This window comes from Ambystoma mexicanum, chromosome 1p (assembly GCF_040938575.1).
Source record: "Ambystoma mexicanum isolate Mex_15411 chromosome 1p, UKY_AmexF1_1, whole genome shotgun sequence".
NCBI lineage: Eukaryota > Metazoa > Chordata > Amphibia > Caudata > Ambystomatidae > Ambystoma > Ambystoma mexicanum.
In genome coordinates, this window is record NC_090921.1 from 1,128,399,086 (window position 1) to 1,128,417,995 (window position 18,910).

Genomic DNA, 18,910 nt, shown 5'->3' on the forward strand with positions numbered 1-18,910 from the left:
TACCGGATGAGATCCGTATTCCAGGCGCGATGGCCACTTTTCCCTGACTAGCCCCTCCCACACCCATGTCTACAACTGGTCACAACTCAAGGAGGACTAAGAATTTCCAAATTGTATGTGTCAGTGCAGACCCACACCCCCACGGCAAATCGGGTTAAAGAAAAATGGGAAGCAGACATGCAAACGCTTATACCTGATGAGAAAAGTGGCAGATACTGTGCGCTTACGAAAAAGGTATCACTCGATGCTGGCCTGCGCCAGATACAATTCAAAATCCTGAACAGATTGCAGTAGACGCCAGCTAAGATATCCAAATTTGCGTCAGATGCCTCAGGCGATTGCCCCAAATGTGGTTCCCCGCAGGCGGGACCCTTGTACTTCGTTTTGGTGTGGTTCTGGGGGATGGTGGCTGAAATGCTTGCAGAAATTACGCAAATACCCCCACATTTGACCCCTCAAAAATATCTGTTCAGGGATGTTGGCAAGTGTTCTGAAAAAAACAGAAGGCTATTTAATGTGTCATGTGCTGTTGGAAAAAGCTGTATACTACAGGCATGGAAAAGCCCCACACCGCCAAGCATGAACACTTTTTGTGCGAATTGACATATGTAAACGAATGTGAGGAACAGTACGTTTTGACCCAACCAGGCACGAGCCGACCAAAAGACATCTGGGGCCCTTTCAGGGTGTACCTATGTGAACTGCTTTCGGACAATGAAACCTCCATGTAACTTGTATATCACCAAAGTGCTTATAAGCTGTACCATTGTATGATATGCTGGAAGTGATGTTGAGAAGGTGCTATTGTATCTGCTGTGACCACTAATAAAAAGAAGTTAAAAAAAAAACAAACATCAATTGGAAGAGCTCCATCTGATGCAAAGCAAAAATCAATATCAAGAGCTTCTGAAACACAACAAACAGCAGCACGACTTGCCGACCAGAGGACAAGAGCAAATTTCACCAGGGCAAATGAGATGCCAGAGCAAACTGTAGAGACTTGCTGACACCACTCAATCAGGACACAGGCAACACCGGGTAATACAGCTACTTCTTGATGGAAGCAAGTTACCCATGTTTGAAGATATCCTTGTAACAGCGTTGGTTTAATCAAGTGTTTCTATAATTGAATACCACTGTATATAATGACCAATAGGGTCTAGGTCTACTGCCCTTGAATTACTTATTGTTTTCTGAATGTATATCTAACCTGGTTTTACTCCCCAAGAATAGATAGTTTAATGCCATTCTGAATAGGTCATAGGTTTGACTCACCTTGACCGCTGATTGTTATCTTAAAATGGTTATACTTTGGTTTGTAAACCATAAGTATTGGGTTATTTTGTATATATATATATGTGTTTATAACTTATGTGAATAGTACTTACTTCCCCACAATTTAATTTATCTTGGCCTACTGTATTTAAAATAAACCATTATTTTTACAATACTTAGTGTATCAGTGTTTCTTTGAACCATATGTATGCTCCAATTTCTTTGTACTGATCTACAGCCCTCTCTCCCTCCCAAGGTAATTCTGGCTGCTCTGTCTACGCTACCAAATGTTCTCAGGTGGTACAGCCTTAAACTAAGAGTGGAGCTTTGTACTGCTTCAGATAAGGTTTTATGAAGCCGTTAGTTGGATTTGAGAAAACCTGTCCTAACAGGGCATTTTTGTGTAACTCCAGTATGGCGGCAGTCACATCAAAACTGCATCTCTGGCAAGAGACACTTGGGATTTTAGCATTTTCCCCCCTGACTGGTTACTCGACTTTTCCCTTACGAGTCCAAACCTAAAGCCTCAACAGGGATGAAAATGCAATATTATATGTGAGTTCGACTACCAGGCAATGGACTGACTGCCAACCGATGTAACGGCTGCATCAAGATGGAGGGGAGTGGATTTTGACTCAACTAACACGCTGAACTGGAGATTGCAGAGAGGAGCTCTTTCAGCAGCAGCCAGTAAGGTTACAGTTCAGCAGCGACGGGCAAGGTCAACAACTGCACACTGTGTACCCACAAGTTAAAAAAAAAAAAAAAAAAGTAAATCAAGGTACCCCCAAAGAAGTTATCTTGACGGTGCAATCACATGGAAGGAGAATAGACAGATTGCAGAGGAGGGTTCCTGGAGGAGCAACCAGCATTGGGGCAGTGATTTCCTAGATCTGAAAGGTTAGCACAATGAACCTTGTGGACAGAACAGCAGAACAAATAGGGTAAAAATCGACTACACCGGGTTGTTTCTGGTCACAGGACAAGCTGAGCTTCACAGTTAAGTGTCCAAGAGATTCTGGTGCATAGCGTATGTCGTCATCCTCAAGTAAATCCGCCTGCATGGAATTTTCAGATGGAATCCTAGCAGTTGGCAAGGTACTGGTGCAGTGTGTCAGCTTACATCCATAAACCTTGGGTAAGGCCTGACCCAAACCTTCAATCGTACACTATTCAAAGTTATGGCGGAAAGCTAGTCCGTGCTGGTTGCTACAGAAACCTTTGAGGTAATCATCTTGGGGATACACTTTAGATGTTGATTCTAAGAAAATCACAGGACAACCACACCATGGGGGTCATTCTTGATCTCCACCCAACCCCAAAGCATGGTTGCCTGGTCACTGGATTTCAAATCAATGAAAGAACCCAATATGGAGTCTCTGGAAGGAAAAACACTTCCTTACGGTCAAATGGCCACAACCTGTACAGCCACAATTTCATGGTACACTGTCAGCAAACAGAACTGCCGAGACATCACAAAAAAGTGAAAGCGACTCACAAAGTGGGCAGACGGGTGTGATTTTTTCCTTACACCCAACTTGATCATTTAAGTTTATGTTTCTCATCTCAAAAATATATACCACATACATTTAGAGCTCATACCATCAAAGGCTTTTAAGGAAGACTGGTGAAGTGGAGATTCACGTCTAACTTCCCAAGCATTCCCTGTGGAAAGCTAAGAGCATGATGGCTATGTAGTGTAGCCCATTAGGGAAAAGCATCCAGCATTCAAGAAGAAAAGGCTGTAGTCCAAGAGGTTAAGTCCATGAAACGCACTGCTGCCCTTGCACCAGACAGCATTGCTATGAGGCAATGATTTGCTTACCAAGGTGCCATTTTAAGGAGCCCCCCACCAAAATATCTCAACTACTACATAATGCCTACTCAAATTTTTACCTACTTTCTATGTTTGTGCAATTTAAAAACTTTATAATAGGAGTACATGGTAAGATCTTCATTCCTTTTCATAGAGCCTTTCAAACTATCAGACAAAAATGATGGACAGCGATTTCACATACTGACCTGGGAGCGGTTTCGTTCAAAGGTTGGGGCTTTGCCCAAGACAAATGAGGGCAGGCTGGGAGAGGCCGAGGCTTAGGATCTCCCAAATGAGCTTCCAACACTTTGGAATAACGATGAAGGTGATTCCCTACAAATAAAAAATATACTTTTGATAACGGTTTTGTGAGGACATTTTAATAAAACCATGAAAACACACATGACCCATTTGGATCCTTAGACAATCAACCCAATTTGTAATTATAGGGAAGACTAATTTAATGGGCCGAATTAATAAAATGTTTACAACAGGGCAAAAACAAATCTTCAACAGTGTTCTACATTTGAAAGTTCTAAATATACCTCACCTCGGTGACGAAGAGGACTCTGCCTCCATTGTGTGTAAGCTACCGCCCCTTCTCTTACACCTCTATACCAGGCCGCAATCTGTGAGGCCCCTCCCACTCGCCCTTGTCATATTACACATGATCTGTCACGTGACTATCAGCACTTTTATTCTCTGTGACCTGCAGGGCATCCTAGCCATGAGCATCCATTCCCAAAGGTGGCATATATTAAGGGCAGTTATTTCTTCCACTCCAGTCTGCTACTTTTTGCATGTGTGGAGAGTGTCATGCTATTATACTTTCTATGACCACACCATTATGCATAATGCCTCCCCATTTCCTTTTCTTCTTTCCTGTACCTTCTATCGCTCGCTGCCTGCCTGTTCATTACAAGGCTTTGTGCAATTTCTCCAACTCATTGTGGTCTTTTCTACATCCCTTATTATTCTTGGTCTTTCGTTCGGTCTTACTCACATACCTCTCAACCAGGTCTAGTGCTCCTTTTCCTACCCACTGGTCCTATCGCTACATTTTCAGGCAACTCCTGCAACCAAGTACCTATCGCTCCCACGCTTTCCTCTCCAAGCATTCCCATTGGCCTGCTCGCTCCATCTGCAATAAATCATGATTGATTGATTATTTATATAGCACCTATACACAGTGTGTTTCAAAGCGCTTCATCACACATTATCTTGGAGAGGTTTGCCAACTTAATCTTCATATCTTATGCAGAACTGAGACCTGGATACCTCCATCGACATTAACCTCTGCTTTCGTTACTACTCCCCTTTCAAGTATTTCCCCCACTCTCCTCACCAGACAGGTAGAGGCAGTGGGAGTGGCATCCTTTATCACTCCACTTATAACTTCCTCCCTCAACCTAACTCCTCTTTCATCTTTCTTGGTTTGAGTTTGTTTGCTTTCTTAGCTAAACCTTATACTGTTTCCTTCATAATTGTCTACTGTCCACATGGTTCTCTGTAAGACCTTCTTGCCTTCATCCTTCCTTCTCCCCTTTTCGCTTTTTCTTGGTGATTTCAATCTCAATCTTCTTACTTGACACATTCCCTCTACCTTTCTTTCACTGCTTGATTCCTACCATCTTGTATAACACCCTTTTCATCAATGTACTTCCTCCCTTGGCCTTATCATACAGTGCAGGCCCACAGTGTCAAGAAATCTTCACACCACCACTGGCTTTCGGGTGGACACTGATGATGGTTGAAACGTTAGGTTGGAGGACATCTTGGACGCTTGTCATACACATTTGCCTCTGCACCTTGCTATATTTCTGGAACTAGAGGTTTCTAGTAGCGGCAGATTAATGGGTAAAATAGGGAGTAAACAAAAAGGGGCAAGTGCCTCTTTCAGAAAAGGAGGATAATCTCAAATGGAAGCTCCCTAAAACTAAAATTGTGAAATCCCAAGGGGGTGGCTGTGTAACGAACAGAGGCGCCCGGTAGTTGGGAATGGCAATTCCAGGTCCTTCAATAGTGGAGTTGAGTGATCTGATATGATAGCTTATCTGTAATGCGCTCAATACCCAGAGGTTTCTAAGCGTGGACCCGGGGATCGAACCTGTTGCCTCGTGTCATCTTGCTTCCAAGGTAAGCACGTTGCCCCTGAGCTATCCTCCTGAGACTGAGACTGTGGGGGATGCAGCAGGTCTTGACTGCCAAAACAATTACCCTAGATCAAAGGCAAGACCTTGGAGGGTACAATTATCCAGCCAGATCATGCCAAGAGCCAACATTTACCCTCTATTATATTACCCATGGTTTCTCTAGAAGCATGCAGAGAATTATCCTGTACATAGGTACAGTATTCTTGTTAATGATCTATTGGCCTCAGCTATTTGTGACAATTGAACCAGTAAAACAATGGGTACCTGGATTGCCTTTGAGTCGCGTTAGGTGAAAGGAGGTAAACCACAAGGATTGACCTAGGACCAGTGAAGCACTGACAGTCTGTCCTAGTGGCTCTACATTTAGGTGACAAGGTCATGAGTATCTTCGCAGTGTAGGAGAGGTTATTACTACAATGGTATGTTTAGGAAGTTAGCATTCAAATGGTGCATCGAGAACTTTGCCAAAAGCACAGGTTTGACAGGGCTGTGATCACAGGTCAAAGGACAGCCTGCTGAGGAGTCGTTCCTGCAGCAGAAAAGAGATAGTGTTAGATGAAAGGAGGGATACACTGGCCATTTAGCAACCACTCGTGGGCCTGCAGCAGCATTCACGCTTGTGCAGGAGGTGACTGAGGTTCCTGTAGAAAGTGAGGTGTCTGAACTGAAGGACTCGACCACACGAAGAGTTGTTTGCCAAAAAGAGCCCTGACCTAGCAATCTTCTGAAAAGGTCAGAGAATTAAGCACAGTCGAGGGCCTGAGGAAAAAAGTGAGAAAAACAATCAATTGGGAGAGTGGCCTTTAGTAGTAAAGCAAAGCTTTTCACCATGATTTAGGTGACACACTTGGGCAAAGTACCTTAGACCACATGGTAGATTAGGCAGGTCACCTGAGAGGGAGGACGCCTTTGTGGTTATCCTCTCACTTCAATTGGCCAAGAAAAGTTCTCCAAGTAGAGTCACAACAAGAGCGGTTAGGCATACTCGTTCTGGAAAATACATCCGGCATAGAAAAGGGCCCTCAATACCAACCCCACTCGTAGGGATTGAAATTGTTCAATTCCCTTGGCACACCTACATCTTGAGGGAACAGATTCATTACTGTGGCTGCGGTCCATGCAACTAGGTTCCCGGAAGCTGTGTCCATTGGGACTGTCACTGTACCACCAGTTGGCCCAGGCCCTCAGAAGAATCTTCTCAAGAGCGGAGTTCCCCAGGGAAGTCATCCAAGACCGTCTTCTTGTAGGAAAGTATTGTTGGACCTCAAAGGAGTTCAAGTCTTACCTGATCTGCAACCACTGTGGACCGAATTCACCACCCAAACTATGAAGTCTCATCTTTCATAGCCTCTCTGATTGGGAATTCCCTTCCTGAATGCTAAGAGTGTAATGCTGTATCTAACATCCCTACTCCCCTTCTAAGTTTGTCCTTAACTGCTCAGCCATCACTAACACTAGGTAATCCAAAGCAATTGTGTGGGAAACCCTGATGCCTAGCTGTGGGTCAGTGCCAATCACTACATAAAACGCAGGCCTGAGAGAGACCGTGACCCATGGCTGCAGCCCAATGTCACTAGCTAAGCCCACAACAGCGTTTCAGCTCACTTGCAAATATGTCATGGTGAGGTTAGGCCTTAAGGCATTCAGTACTTCCAAATACTACCTACATGCAAGGTGCTTGATCCACTAATACAAACATTCTATTATGCAGAAAATACCAGCACTCAAAGTCCACCTTTCACAACATGCTTTTTATCTACAAACTACACATAGGTTTTTCTTTAAATCAAGGGCATCTTATCAGTATAATGCCCACTGGGCTCTAAGGCACCTTTCAAGCCTTGTACCCCATTTCGGTCACTGTGCTCATTCCTTTTCTTTCTTTAAAAATGGCTACCTGATGGCTACGCTGGCAAGCTCTGCTGATTATGATTGCTACACTGACATCCTTAAAATTATTCTAACGCATTTAAACTCTCGTCTGTATAGCCCTCTTGTTTACAACTGAGTTCACTGACCCAACATAGCCTCAATTAGGGCCTCTACCATTAAAAAAACAAAAACAAAGTCTAACAGAAAGTGCACCTTGAAGTTTCTGTTTAAGCATTCAAACCACATGTTGTCATTACATGATTGGCTTCACTTGCCATCAAAGTATGTACAGAAGGTAAGATTACCAGTAGCAAAATTAATATAATGTCTTGTTCCACGTCCCACCATCATGCTATGGCATTCACTCCCAGTAAGAGTACTTGCTGACCATCTTATGTCAAAGGTTATTATTTAAAAAAGAAGTGCCAAAACCTTTAAAAGAAATTTTACACGTATCTCGGCAATCAAAATTGCAAATGGATTTATTTGTGTAATTTTGAAGTGTTAAAAGCATGAAGAGCCTCAGAGGTGAGTACATGCAACAAACTTGTGACATTTCACATTACGAACCGTGTGCAAGCAACAATACTAAACTGTAAATCGGACACCTTATCAGAAACTCTGAAAGCAAGTGGCAGTCCCACAAACTAATTATGTAAATAATTCACAACGTATGGCAAACAATTGTCATTGATTAGTGTGCACACTTCCAAACACTAAACAGGTCTTCAAAAGGTCTTTTGTGGAAATCAAAGACACAGCTGCGGACTCAAGTCCATTTCGTCCATTTCATTTCGAATTAGAAATCGTTCATCAAGAAGGACATCTGCCTCAACTGTGTCTTCTCTAGAGAATCTGAAAAACCAAAGAAAATCACTAAAAGCTCCCTATAACGGGTCCCTTTTTTTAATATTTGAATACATCCACCTCTTACAGGTGCAAGAAAATCAAATATTTGCAAAAGGCACAATGTGAATTTCAGAACGTAAGCTCTATGTAGAGCTCTCTGTTTCACACCATGTTAATTTCCCTGATGGAGGATTCATATTCCGAAATGCACTGGACTTGAATCTGTAGTTGTGTCTTTGATAAAAAGTCGTCCACAAAAACCCTTCCAAAGAGATACTTAGTTTTGGGAAGTTTAAACACCAATTAGCAATGATTGTCTTGTTTGCCATATATTTTGAATTGTTTACGTGAACTTTGTGGCATTACCGCTTGGGTTCACTGGATTTCTAGTAAGGGTTATCAGATTTAAAGAATGTGTTCTTGGTTGCTCTCTAGGTGCAAGGGAGCTCCTGATGTGTACCAAATATAAAATATGCAACGGACAATATTGCATTTATAATGATTTGCCCACTCTCCGTATTAATGAAAAAACAAAAGAACAAATGTGTGTACATATTGTAAAGAAAGGGGCAACAAGTTACTTAAATAAGCACATAATTTCAAAACTAAAATGAACAGAGTTTAAATCCCATTGAAAATCTCATATTGGAAGTTTCTACCAGTCATGCTTTTAGTCATCAAGAAACTCACCTTCCATCCTTCGCGGCAGTTTAACGTCTGCTCCAGTTGGAGAGCTCTGCCTGTTTTCAGAGTGACTCAGACTGGAAGGCATCACGCCATAGGCGGTGTACTGAAGGAGAGAATCTAGCATCCAGAAGCAGTCTGTGGAGTACACAAATGGCATGTATGAACCAGTGTGCATAAATTCACTGCAGCTCATTTCAGAATTTGCACATTTTTAATGAGGTAGGGAAACATTTTCCACTCATCTAAAAACAAGAACACGCTCTGGCTATTTTGGGCGGGGGGGGGGGGGAGAGGAGGGTACCATAACATTTTAATGTATCAGGCCAAACCAGAGCCACCTCAATTCAACATCATTCTGAAAGGAGTGGCAGTACAGATAGGTCACTGGCGAGTATATACATTTAACCCCTTCCATAAAGGCATTATAAAGAGGACACTTTGGCCAGGATACTTGGGTAAGTGGAAATGTCTGATGCAGACCAATTTAGAGGACTGATCTGATGTGCCTTGCAACATTTAAACCTTTTTCATTTGTTAAAGTAACAGGCTCTGGTGTGGGGCTTAATTGCATCACAAAGTAAGCGAATACAATGGAAGGTTTAGATGCACACATTTTATGACCCCAGGAGCAAGGCTGCCATGATCATAGCATGAACTGGGAAAAGTTGTTTGACTATTCCTTCATTCCCGCTTGTGTTTGTGCACGGCAGCCTGCTCAAAGTGTCTGCTAAACTGTTTTGTATCCCCGACACCTGTCCTGGCTGTATGAACACTTCTTGTCGAATGCATCAATGGAAGACGTACTCAACAATGTGTGTATATGCTGGAGAATGTGTTCCACCTGTTAGGGGAGATTTCTTAAAGTCCTACTGGCAGTAAGACTAGCTATCCTAGTGGTTTGTAGATCCCCAACTCTTAGCATCAGTCTGTACTAGCTCAGGACCTTGGTAGAGCGGAAGAGCAGTCCGGCTTAACTTCAGAGGAAGATGTGAGCTGTAGGCAAGTACACTGAATCTTAGACAGGCACAACAAACGAGCACTTACACATATAGTTCTATAAAAAGCATATATTTATAATATTTACACCAGAATCACCTTAAAGACTTGAGGTTTATACTAGAACACTTAGGATTACTTGATAATACACTTCAAAGGGCATTTTAACTTTTGTGTTTGTTCACGGTTATATTTGTAGCAACGTTAGAAAGGAAAAAGAGACTTATTGTATATCGGTTATTGCGCACTCTTGTTGTTTTCAACGTGTTAGAGTCGTACATTTACTCTGCAAACATATAGTAAAGTCACTTAAAGGGAGGAAAATGGTTAGTTAGTGCAATAAAAGCTTAGTTCAAGGTTCTAGAGATGGTTTCTTCGCCTAGTAAGTCTTTCAAGTCCCAAATCACATAACTGGCGAAGACTTGAAATCTTGACAAATAGCGAATTACAAAGAGTTCCTGTGGATTTCTCCCTGTGTCTAGAGTTATTGAAGCAGTAAGTTAACCACTAACACGGGAGACCTTAAAACAAACTTGAGGAGGGGACACAAGCAGTGATTTGGGTCGGAGGTAAAAGGGGTTGCCCTGGACACCTATGTGCACTCCAACGATCTGGAACGACTTCTTGGAATCAGTTAAGCAATACCTTTTTCCCCACAGTACCTTAGGTTAGAAGAAAATGTTTGTGCTGGATGCTCTGCAATGTTGGAGCGCTGGACACGACCTCTGGATTCCTTGGTCTGGTGACTGAAGGCAGGGCAATGGACGGGATCACTCAGCAGACGTCTCGATCACCTACTTCATGGTGCACTCTGTTGGTGCTGCAGAAAAGGCGGCAAAACCACAAAGGACACAGATCGCCCGGTCAATCTTCTTCACTTCCTGCAGTCCCACACTCTGGTGAGGGGGTCTGGGCGAGTTGGAACGTATCTCTAGAGTGTCCATATGGGTACAGCAAAGATTTGACGGATTTGGCCTTTCCACGTCGATCCACTCGAAATGGGCAGCAGGTTTCCTGGTATTGGGGTTCAGCAGCTCTGGAAACTCCTAGGACCTCGGCAGATTGCTTGTTTCAAAGTAAGTCTGGGGACTGGTTGTTCCTACCAGCCAAAGGGAAGGAGTCATCCTCTTTGGAACACCTCTGCCGCATAAGGGTCTGCATGCGTCTCTGGTTGTCATCTTCTTCGGTTAATTTCGTTTCCTGTGGTTGACTTGCTTTTCACTCTAGAAGCCCCACCTTTTATACAGTTCCAGCACACTCATCTGCAATCTCTCAGCATTTTACAGAACAAGTTACTTACCCCTGGTAACTTCGACTGGATATTCTTCCCACATATTCCTCATCTTTGAAATTCGTATCTCGCAAGCTTTGCTGCTTCGGAAAAAACAATTCTCAGCAGAGGGCGCTGTGCACAATGCTGTGGCATCGATGTTCCTCATGGGCCACCGTGGAGCCTCAACGTCATCAGTGGTATAAATAGCTTGTGCAACGCCCCTTGGCTTCAGTTCTGTTTTTACATTCCATAAATCTAGGCATAAACCAGGCGTACCCCAGACCGCAAGCTCTCCGGTAACAGAGTGTAATTCACATAAATTGTACGGTGGGGTAGGCTGCGAGGGGCGATGAGGAATATGTGAGAGGAACATCCAGTCGAAAGAACGTTATCAGGGGTGAGTAACTTGTTCTTCCAATGGATTGTGACCTCCCACATATTCCTCATCTTTGATAGACTCCCAAAGCAGTGACAATTTGGAGGAGGCACTACTATTTAATCTAGTCACGGATGGAATGAAGGACTGCCTTAGCAAAAAGACCTCCGTGATTGGAAGAAGAGTCCAAGCAATAATGCTTAACAAATGTATGAACGGATGACCAGGTCGCCGCAGAGCAGATATCAATTATCGGGACTCCCCTTTGAAGAGCCGCAGAAGTTGCCATGCCCCTCGTGGAATGAGCTCGAAGCCCTTCCGGCGGGTCTTCGCCCGCTAACCTGTAGCATTCGCCAATAGCCAGTGTAATCCACCGGGATATGGTTTGTTTAGTTACTGCAAGCCCCAATTTAGGGCTGGTATATCCCACAAATAGTTGATGATCATGGTGAAATTCTGCCCTTTTTCGGATCTATCCGATGCAACCTTTCCTCCTCCTTCCCTAAATGAGGGGGAGGGGGGTCGTGTAGAAAGATGGAAGTGTTATCTTCTGCGACGATGGAAGTTAGAGACTACTTTCGGCAGAAATTATGGTTTTACCCTAAGGACGTAGTATGAGGAGGCTTGCATGAAAGGGCCGGCAACTCAATTACCCTGCGGGCTGATGTTAATGCCACAAGTAGTGCAATTTTCAGAGTTAAGAGCCTTTACGGGCAGGAATGTAAAGGCTCAAAAGGGGAACAAGTTAGAAACTTTAACACAAGGCTTAAAACCCAAGCAGGGACATTAAATGGGACTGGAAGATGCACATTAGTGAGTCCTTTCAGAAATTGAACAATTAAAGGTATCTTGAACTAGGAGACCTCTTCAGATGAGCGCTTAAAAATGGAAAGCGCCACCAGGTATCCTTTTATGGTTCCAATCTGGAACCCCAGATTAGCCAGATGCAACAGGAAAGAAAGCACCATATGAGTGTCACAATGAAAAGGATCCACATTCTTGTCCTTGCACCAGTTACTGAACTTATTACAACACCACTGATAAAGGATTTCGTTGCTGGACTTCTGGCCGAAAGCAAAATCTCCATTAAGTCATCCGGAAGGTCCCAATTCTTGTATCTCAGCCTCTCAGAAACCATGCGTGAAGGCAGAGTGTTATGATATGACATGATTGGCTCTTTAGAACGTACTTAATACCCAGAGGTTTCTAGCGCGGACGCGGGGATCGAACCTGTGTTGCTCAATGTCGTCTTGCTTCCACGGCGAGCATGTTGCTTCTGAGCTATCCTCCCGAGACAACCAGATGGAGAACCCGACCTCCCTCTTGTGAGTCAAGATTCTCTCTTTGTGGAAGACATATTGGAGGGCAGATGGACATGTGCAGGTACCACGTCCTCCTAGCCCAATCCAGGGCAATTAGGATCATGGGTTTTCCAAATTTTCTCACCTCCTGATTACGTGAGGAATCACAGGGACTGGAGGAAACTCGTACAGGAGTGGAAATTCCCAGTCCACTACGAACGCGTCCCTTAGAGCTCCTCTTGGAGGAAATTCCCTTGAGCAGTACTGGTCACACTTCCGGTTGGCACCGGTCGCATACGGATCCACTTGAGGGGTTCCTCAAAGGATGAAGTTCTCTTGAAGGACTTCCTGAGCTAGTTGCCGCTCGTGGGAGACTCTGCTCTGCCTGCTCAGACCGTCCGCCGGCGTGTTCTGTTCTCTGGCTAGGTGAACTGCTGATCGAGAGATTCCTTGTTGTATTGACCAGAGCTGCATTGCCCCTCTGCACCGCTTCCTCTCTTGTGGAGGTAGTACATGGCCACTGTGTTGTCCATCATTATCAGGACATTCTTTCCCCGTACAGAGGGCAGGAAGGCCGTCAGCGCTAGTCTGATTGCCATCAGCTCCAAAAGTTTGATGTGTAGTTTGGACTCCAATGGAGGCCAACGACCGCTGGTTGTGAGTTTGTTGGTGTGGGCTCCCCACCCCGTGAGTGAGGCGTCTGTCACTAACGTTATCTTTGGCCATGGCTGGCAAAAAGATTCTCCCTTGAGAATGTTTTCCTCGCAAGCCCACCAAATCAGGTCTTCAGCAACTCTGCTCAGAACTTGCAGTTGATCCAACATATTCCCTGAAAATTGGGACCACTCAGTTCTTAGAGCCCACTGAAGGGATCTCATTCTCAATCGGGCCTTTGGCACCAGGAACATGCACGATGACATGAGACCGAGCAACCTAAAAAAAAAACTAAAAAAAAAAAACAAGGCCGGAAGATGTTGGCCATTTGGCCATTTTGTTATTTTGCTACCATCTGCTGAATGTGTTGAGCTCTCACCTCTGGAGGCAAGGCTTTCCCCAAGGAAGTATGCAAGACCGCTCCGATGAACTGGAATCTTTGGCATGGTATCATATGGGACTTCTTGTAGTTGAGGGAGAAGAACAGTCTGTATGGAGTGGCAGGTGATACTGAGATGTTCCTGGGCTCGCTCAGGTGAACAAGCCCTAATCAACCAGTCGTCCAGGTAGGGGTAGACGTGAATCCCCCCTGTTAGGCAGAATCCTGTGCAGTTCCCTTAGGGAGCACTACAGAAGATTAAGACTACAGGTGAGAGCAATAAATCCCCTTTGGTATCACTCCGCACCACAAAGATTTAGTTGGTAGCAGTGGCTGAGCAGTCAGACCTGTCTCAAGAGGGAGATAAGCAGTATTCAGGGTTTACATAATAGGCCTACTATGGCACATGGAAACACTGACCAAAGCTTTATATTAAAAAGTAGATATATATTTATTTTATACACTTCTAGTAAAACACATTTATCACAGTCATCAAGCAAGTTAAATTAAGTCAAGGAAAAATATACACACATTAAATTGTAGACCAAGTGAACCAGAGTGAAAACTGAGCAAAACGGCACAGTGAAAACCACACACAAGGGATCAATTTTTTACAAGGGAGGGAAAGCACAAGTTATATAGGAATAGCTTCTTACACACCCTAGCAACACTTTTCCTAAATTTGTGAACCAGATTAAGCAAGACAGTGCATCAGTATAGGCAATACTTAAATGAAAACTGAGCAAAATGGCATTTCACAAGGTTTAGAAAGGGGAAGAAAAGGGTAGTTATAATAAGTAGGTGCACCAACACAGTTCTAGTTGAGAATCAATCTAAAGAAGGCAGTTCTAACAAATGTAGCCTGAGGCAGTGGTACAGGGCAAGGGCCCAGGAGCAAAATGTTCTCGTAGCTGCAGGCAAGTCTTTGGTTAACGATTTTGAAAAAGTGGATGCAGAAGTTGGAAGACAATGTTAAGAGAGAGGGGCGGCCAACCCAACAGGTAGGTAGGTAAAGGATTTAAAACACTGTTAGTCCTACCGCGAAGAAAGGGTGGCCTGGCGGAACAATGTACCTTTAAAATGAAGAAGTGGCTCCTGCGGTGGCGGTTGTTCCTGGTAGTTCCTGCAGTTCAGGTGATCCAGCAGAGGAGAGAGGCTCTCGTCGTGGAGGAAGGTTTGAGTTACTGCACTACCCAGGGAGGAAACCAGCCGCGGGGCTGCCCGACGAATAAAAGGTATGCTCCTTTAAATCGCGGTCCAGGTAGACTGATGCCTGGCTATCCGGCCTCCGAGTACAGGGTACGGAAGATTCGACCAAGGCAGGTCTGGGAAGGTGATTGGCAAACTGGTTGGCCCCACCAGCTCAAGGGAAGAAGGCTCTTGCAGATGAAGATCTTCTCTCGTCGTGTGGAGAAAAGTGGTGAGACACTGCAGCAGGGCTTCACCGGTGGTTCAGTCATTGCAGATGTCTTTGGATTCTCTCCTCTTCGGCTTCTTAGTTCCAGTGGCGACGTCTTGCTTTTCCAGTCCTCAGGACCCTGCTTTTAAGCAAAAAGATCCACATTCATACAGCCTAGCTGTCACTCACAGTGGAGTGGTCATCTTGGCGGGAGACCCTCCAGCCTATCAGGATAGAGTGCGACATGGGTTGCTGAGGCAACCCTGTCCAGGGGTCCTACTCCCCCTCCCACAAAATGAACCCACCCCAGACTCAGTGGTGCCGAAAGGAGGGCTTCTCGGCAGAAGCCCGCCAAAAGGACAAACAAAGGATCCCCCAACCTGGATTAGGAGTTTAGAGAAAGAAGTTATATTAAAGTTCTGGCAAATAAAACCTACCAGAGTCAAGTTAATATTAAAATGGACCGGCGGTATGTTAGAGGCTGTCAGAAAAAGTGGTAGCCTCGAACAATGGGAAAATCCCATAGGAAAATATTTGCGGTTCAATATTTATGGTAGTAACCACTGCCACCAGCCAGAAACCTTTGAGACAGGGGCTGTACGGTACCCTCTCGAAAATGAACATAAGGGAAAAACTATTAACCCTTTCCAGTACCTCCATAGTAAGATGGTTTGTACTGTTTTAGTTCCTAAAAATTGACTAGTAAAGTCAAATGGGGCTTTACATGCCCTGGGAGACAGTAGTTAGTCCCAGGGTCTGGAGTCTATGTTTGGGGTCGCTACGACACCCCTGTGTCACTGCACTGAGGGAGGTGTGTAACACATGTGAATAAAGATGGTTCCTATGGGGTTGAGAAAATCCCATTGACATTAAACACAAAAATAGCCTAGAAAACACACAGCAAAAATGCCTAAGAGTGGGAAAAAGTCTCACTCTTAGCAGGAAAAAAAGAAACAAACCCTTCAAATCCACCAAAGCTGCTGGGGGACACCTATAGGTAAGGGAAATTTGCCATAGAATGAGAATTCTGAGACTTGCTGCCACTACTGCCATCAGCTTGGTGAAAACCCTTGGGACGGACGTCAGCCTGAAACTGATAGTGAGAACCGCCAACTGTGAACCTCAGGTACTTTCTGTGCTTGAGATGGATTGGCAAGTAAGCACCCTCAAGGTCCAATGATACCAACCGGTCAGAGTTGGAGTGCCTGAAGGATCTGAGAAAGGGTAACCATCTTGAACTTGTCCTTCCTGAGGAACTTGTTCACATTTTTTAAGTCAAAGATGGGTCTCGATTTGTCCTTTTTGGGACTGAGAAAGTAGGGGCAATACCAACCCTTGTTCCTCTCTGCTACAGGTACATATTCTATTGCACCTTTCTCTAGCAGGGTTAAAGTTTCCTGCACAAGGAGCGGATCTGGAATTTTGATAGAGTTGGCTCCCGGTGGATGATCTTGAGGCCTTTTTTTAAAAAACAAAGGCAGTAACTCTGTGCTACTGTTTCCAGTGCGCAAGCATCTGAAGTAATGCCACACCACTCGTTCAGATGCTGAGAGATTCCGTCTCCCACCAGTATCCTGTTGTGTCGTGGTATAGAGGCAGCTGCAGTTACGGCTGAGGGAAAAGATGCCGCTGCTGGGATTGATTTAGCACCCCTTCCTCGTCTACCATGAGGGAATCTTCTTTGCCCCCTCTGTCCAGCCTGTCCTCTTCCTCTACCAACTGAGGAATAGAAGCGAAAAGAACGACCCTCCAGGAAGATGAGCCTGAGTAGGGATATTGAGGTTGTCATATAGAGGCGCTAAAGGACTTAGCCGCCGCCTTGGAGGGCTGCAGCTTCTCCAGAATCTCATTCGCCTTCCGGACTAACAACCTCGAGCCGTCCAAGGGCATGTTGAGCAGTCTGGCATCCGGTGCAAACCCCGACTTTCTCAACCACGCAAACCTGCCAAGTACGGTGCTTGTAGCCATGGATCTGCTGATGCTGTCAGCAGTATCCAATCCTGATTGGAGACATTCTCCCATCGCCTCCTTACCATCTTTAACTAAATTCAGGAAGCCGTCCCTTTCCTCGCCTTCCGGAATGTATCAGCCGCCATGGCAACACAATCCCACAGGGTGTAAGAAAATCTAGCTAATGTACATGTAACGTTAGTAGACTTCATGGCCATGCTGCCTGATGAGAAGACCTTGCAAGCCCATGCATCAACTTTCATATCGTCTCTATCTGGGGGGATAGAGGGATAGGCAAACTGTTTGGTCAAAGTAGCAGTCTGTACTACTATACTCTCTGGGGTAGGATGTTTTGTGAGATAGTCTGGATCACTGCTCGGGGGTCTATTCTTCCTAGAGAAGTTCCTGTTCACAGCAGGCCCAGATTCTGGAGCTTCCCAATTGGCCAAAACCTTCCTCTGAAGGGCTTTGTGGAAGGGTAATAGTGTGTCCTTTTGAGGTCCCCGATCTAGGATGTCCGTCATGTCATCCTGCTCATATGCTGGGGAAGCCCTACTACAACCCCATTTACTCTGACCCTGTTCATCAAATTTCTGGAACCTGAGTCTGCATGCTCCGACGGGTCGGGCATGCTAAACTCTAAATTCTAGAGAAGTATCAAGTCCACTAGCAGACTGCAGGGAGTCCCACAGGTCTTTCATCCTTGATTCCGGATGAATTAGCTCTTCAGGTACATTTTTTTGTGCCAAACTGCACCCCAAATGATAAAGTTTCTTCATCAGAGGCACTATCCGCTTCATATATGGAGGACATTGACTTGAAAAAGTCATTTTTCGGTACATGCTTAAAGATTTTCTCCTGAACCAATACGGGCCTCGATGAGATAGAAGAATCCGTCGACGATATCGAAGACGGCTTCGATAAAGGGGTCGATTTGTCAGGAATCGCCCTAGACTTCGGTGTCAAAGTAGTCGGCGCCAATGACGTTGACACAATCGTTGAGGGCCTCGACGATTTTAACTTTTTCGACGGTATCAGGGACAGACACTATTCTCGAGTCAATACATTCGGTTTTGCCAAAGTAGTCTTTGACTTCCCCCAAGTCGTCCGAAGGAGCGACCTGGCATGGCTCTTTTGCGTGACTGGAAACCTTTTCGACCATTTATGCCAGGGGAATCTCTAGATTCCCCAAATTTTTTTTCCCTCTTCGAAGACGACTTTGAAGCTTCCTTTCCCACTGCCAGCTTACCCCTGCGTTCCCGGAGAGCTTTTTCCGCCATGGACTGACAGGATCTGCAGTCTTCGGTACGGTGCACGGAGCCCAGACACCAAAGGCAGATGCAGTGAGGGTCAGTTATGGACATTTTAGCCCTGCAGTCGTAACATTTTTTAAATCCCAACTTTGGGGTCGATGGTGTTGAAGATGACGACATTTTTTCTACAGAAAAACGAAGCGTGCCATTAGTGCTTGAAACATAAGCCTTCAGAAAAACGGAATTGAAACCAACGGGTGCTGCACAAGCTATTTATACTACTGATGACATCGACGCTCCACGGCGGCCCTCGAGAGACCACAATGCCACGACATCTTGCACAGCGCCCCTCTGCCTAGAATTATTTTCCTGAAGCAGAAAAGCTTGCGAGATAGGAATATCAAATATAAGGAATACTTAGGAGAGGGGGCGAAAAACTCCTGCCCTACTTCATGCCTACCCAGACACACTGGAGGCTAGGCAGGGATACCCATGGTTCCTGCCAAAGGCAAAATACACACACTGACCGCCCCTTCCCAGAATGGTAGAAGGGCTAAGAAAGAACAACCACGCTAGTAATAGCGAAAAAAGAAGGGAGGCCCCAAGTTGGTACTTGGGTGCCCCTATTGTGCACTACTGAGGCTATGGACAAAAAATACACAATAGTTGGTAGAACG

General features: G+C 44.9%; 1 protein-coding gene across 3 annotated transcripts in view; it reads right to left on the minus strand.

Moving 5' to 3' along the window:
• The window catches only part of MBTPS1 (membrane bound transcription factor peptidase, site 1), a 1,184,166-nt gene that overhangs the window by 67,762 nt on the left and 1,097,494 nt on the right, over window positions 1-18,910 (minus strand). For all 3 annotated transcript variants that reach the window (XM_069604782.1, XM_069604783.1, XM_069604784.1), the window contains 2 exons: window positions 8,656-8,787; window positions 3,298-3,424 (listed from right to left, as the gene is read on the minus strand). In XM_069604782.1, the coding sequence (XP_069460883.1) occupies window positions 3,298-3,424; window positions 8,656-8,787 (259 nt within the window). The remainder of the gene's footprint in view (window positions 1-3,297; window positions 3,425-8,655; window positions 8,788-18,910) is intronic.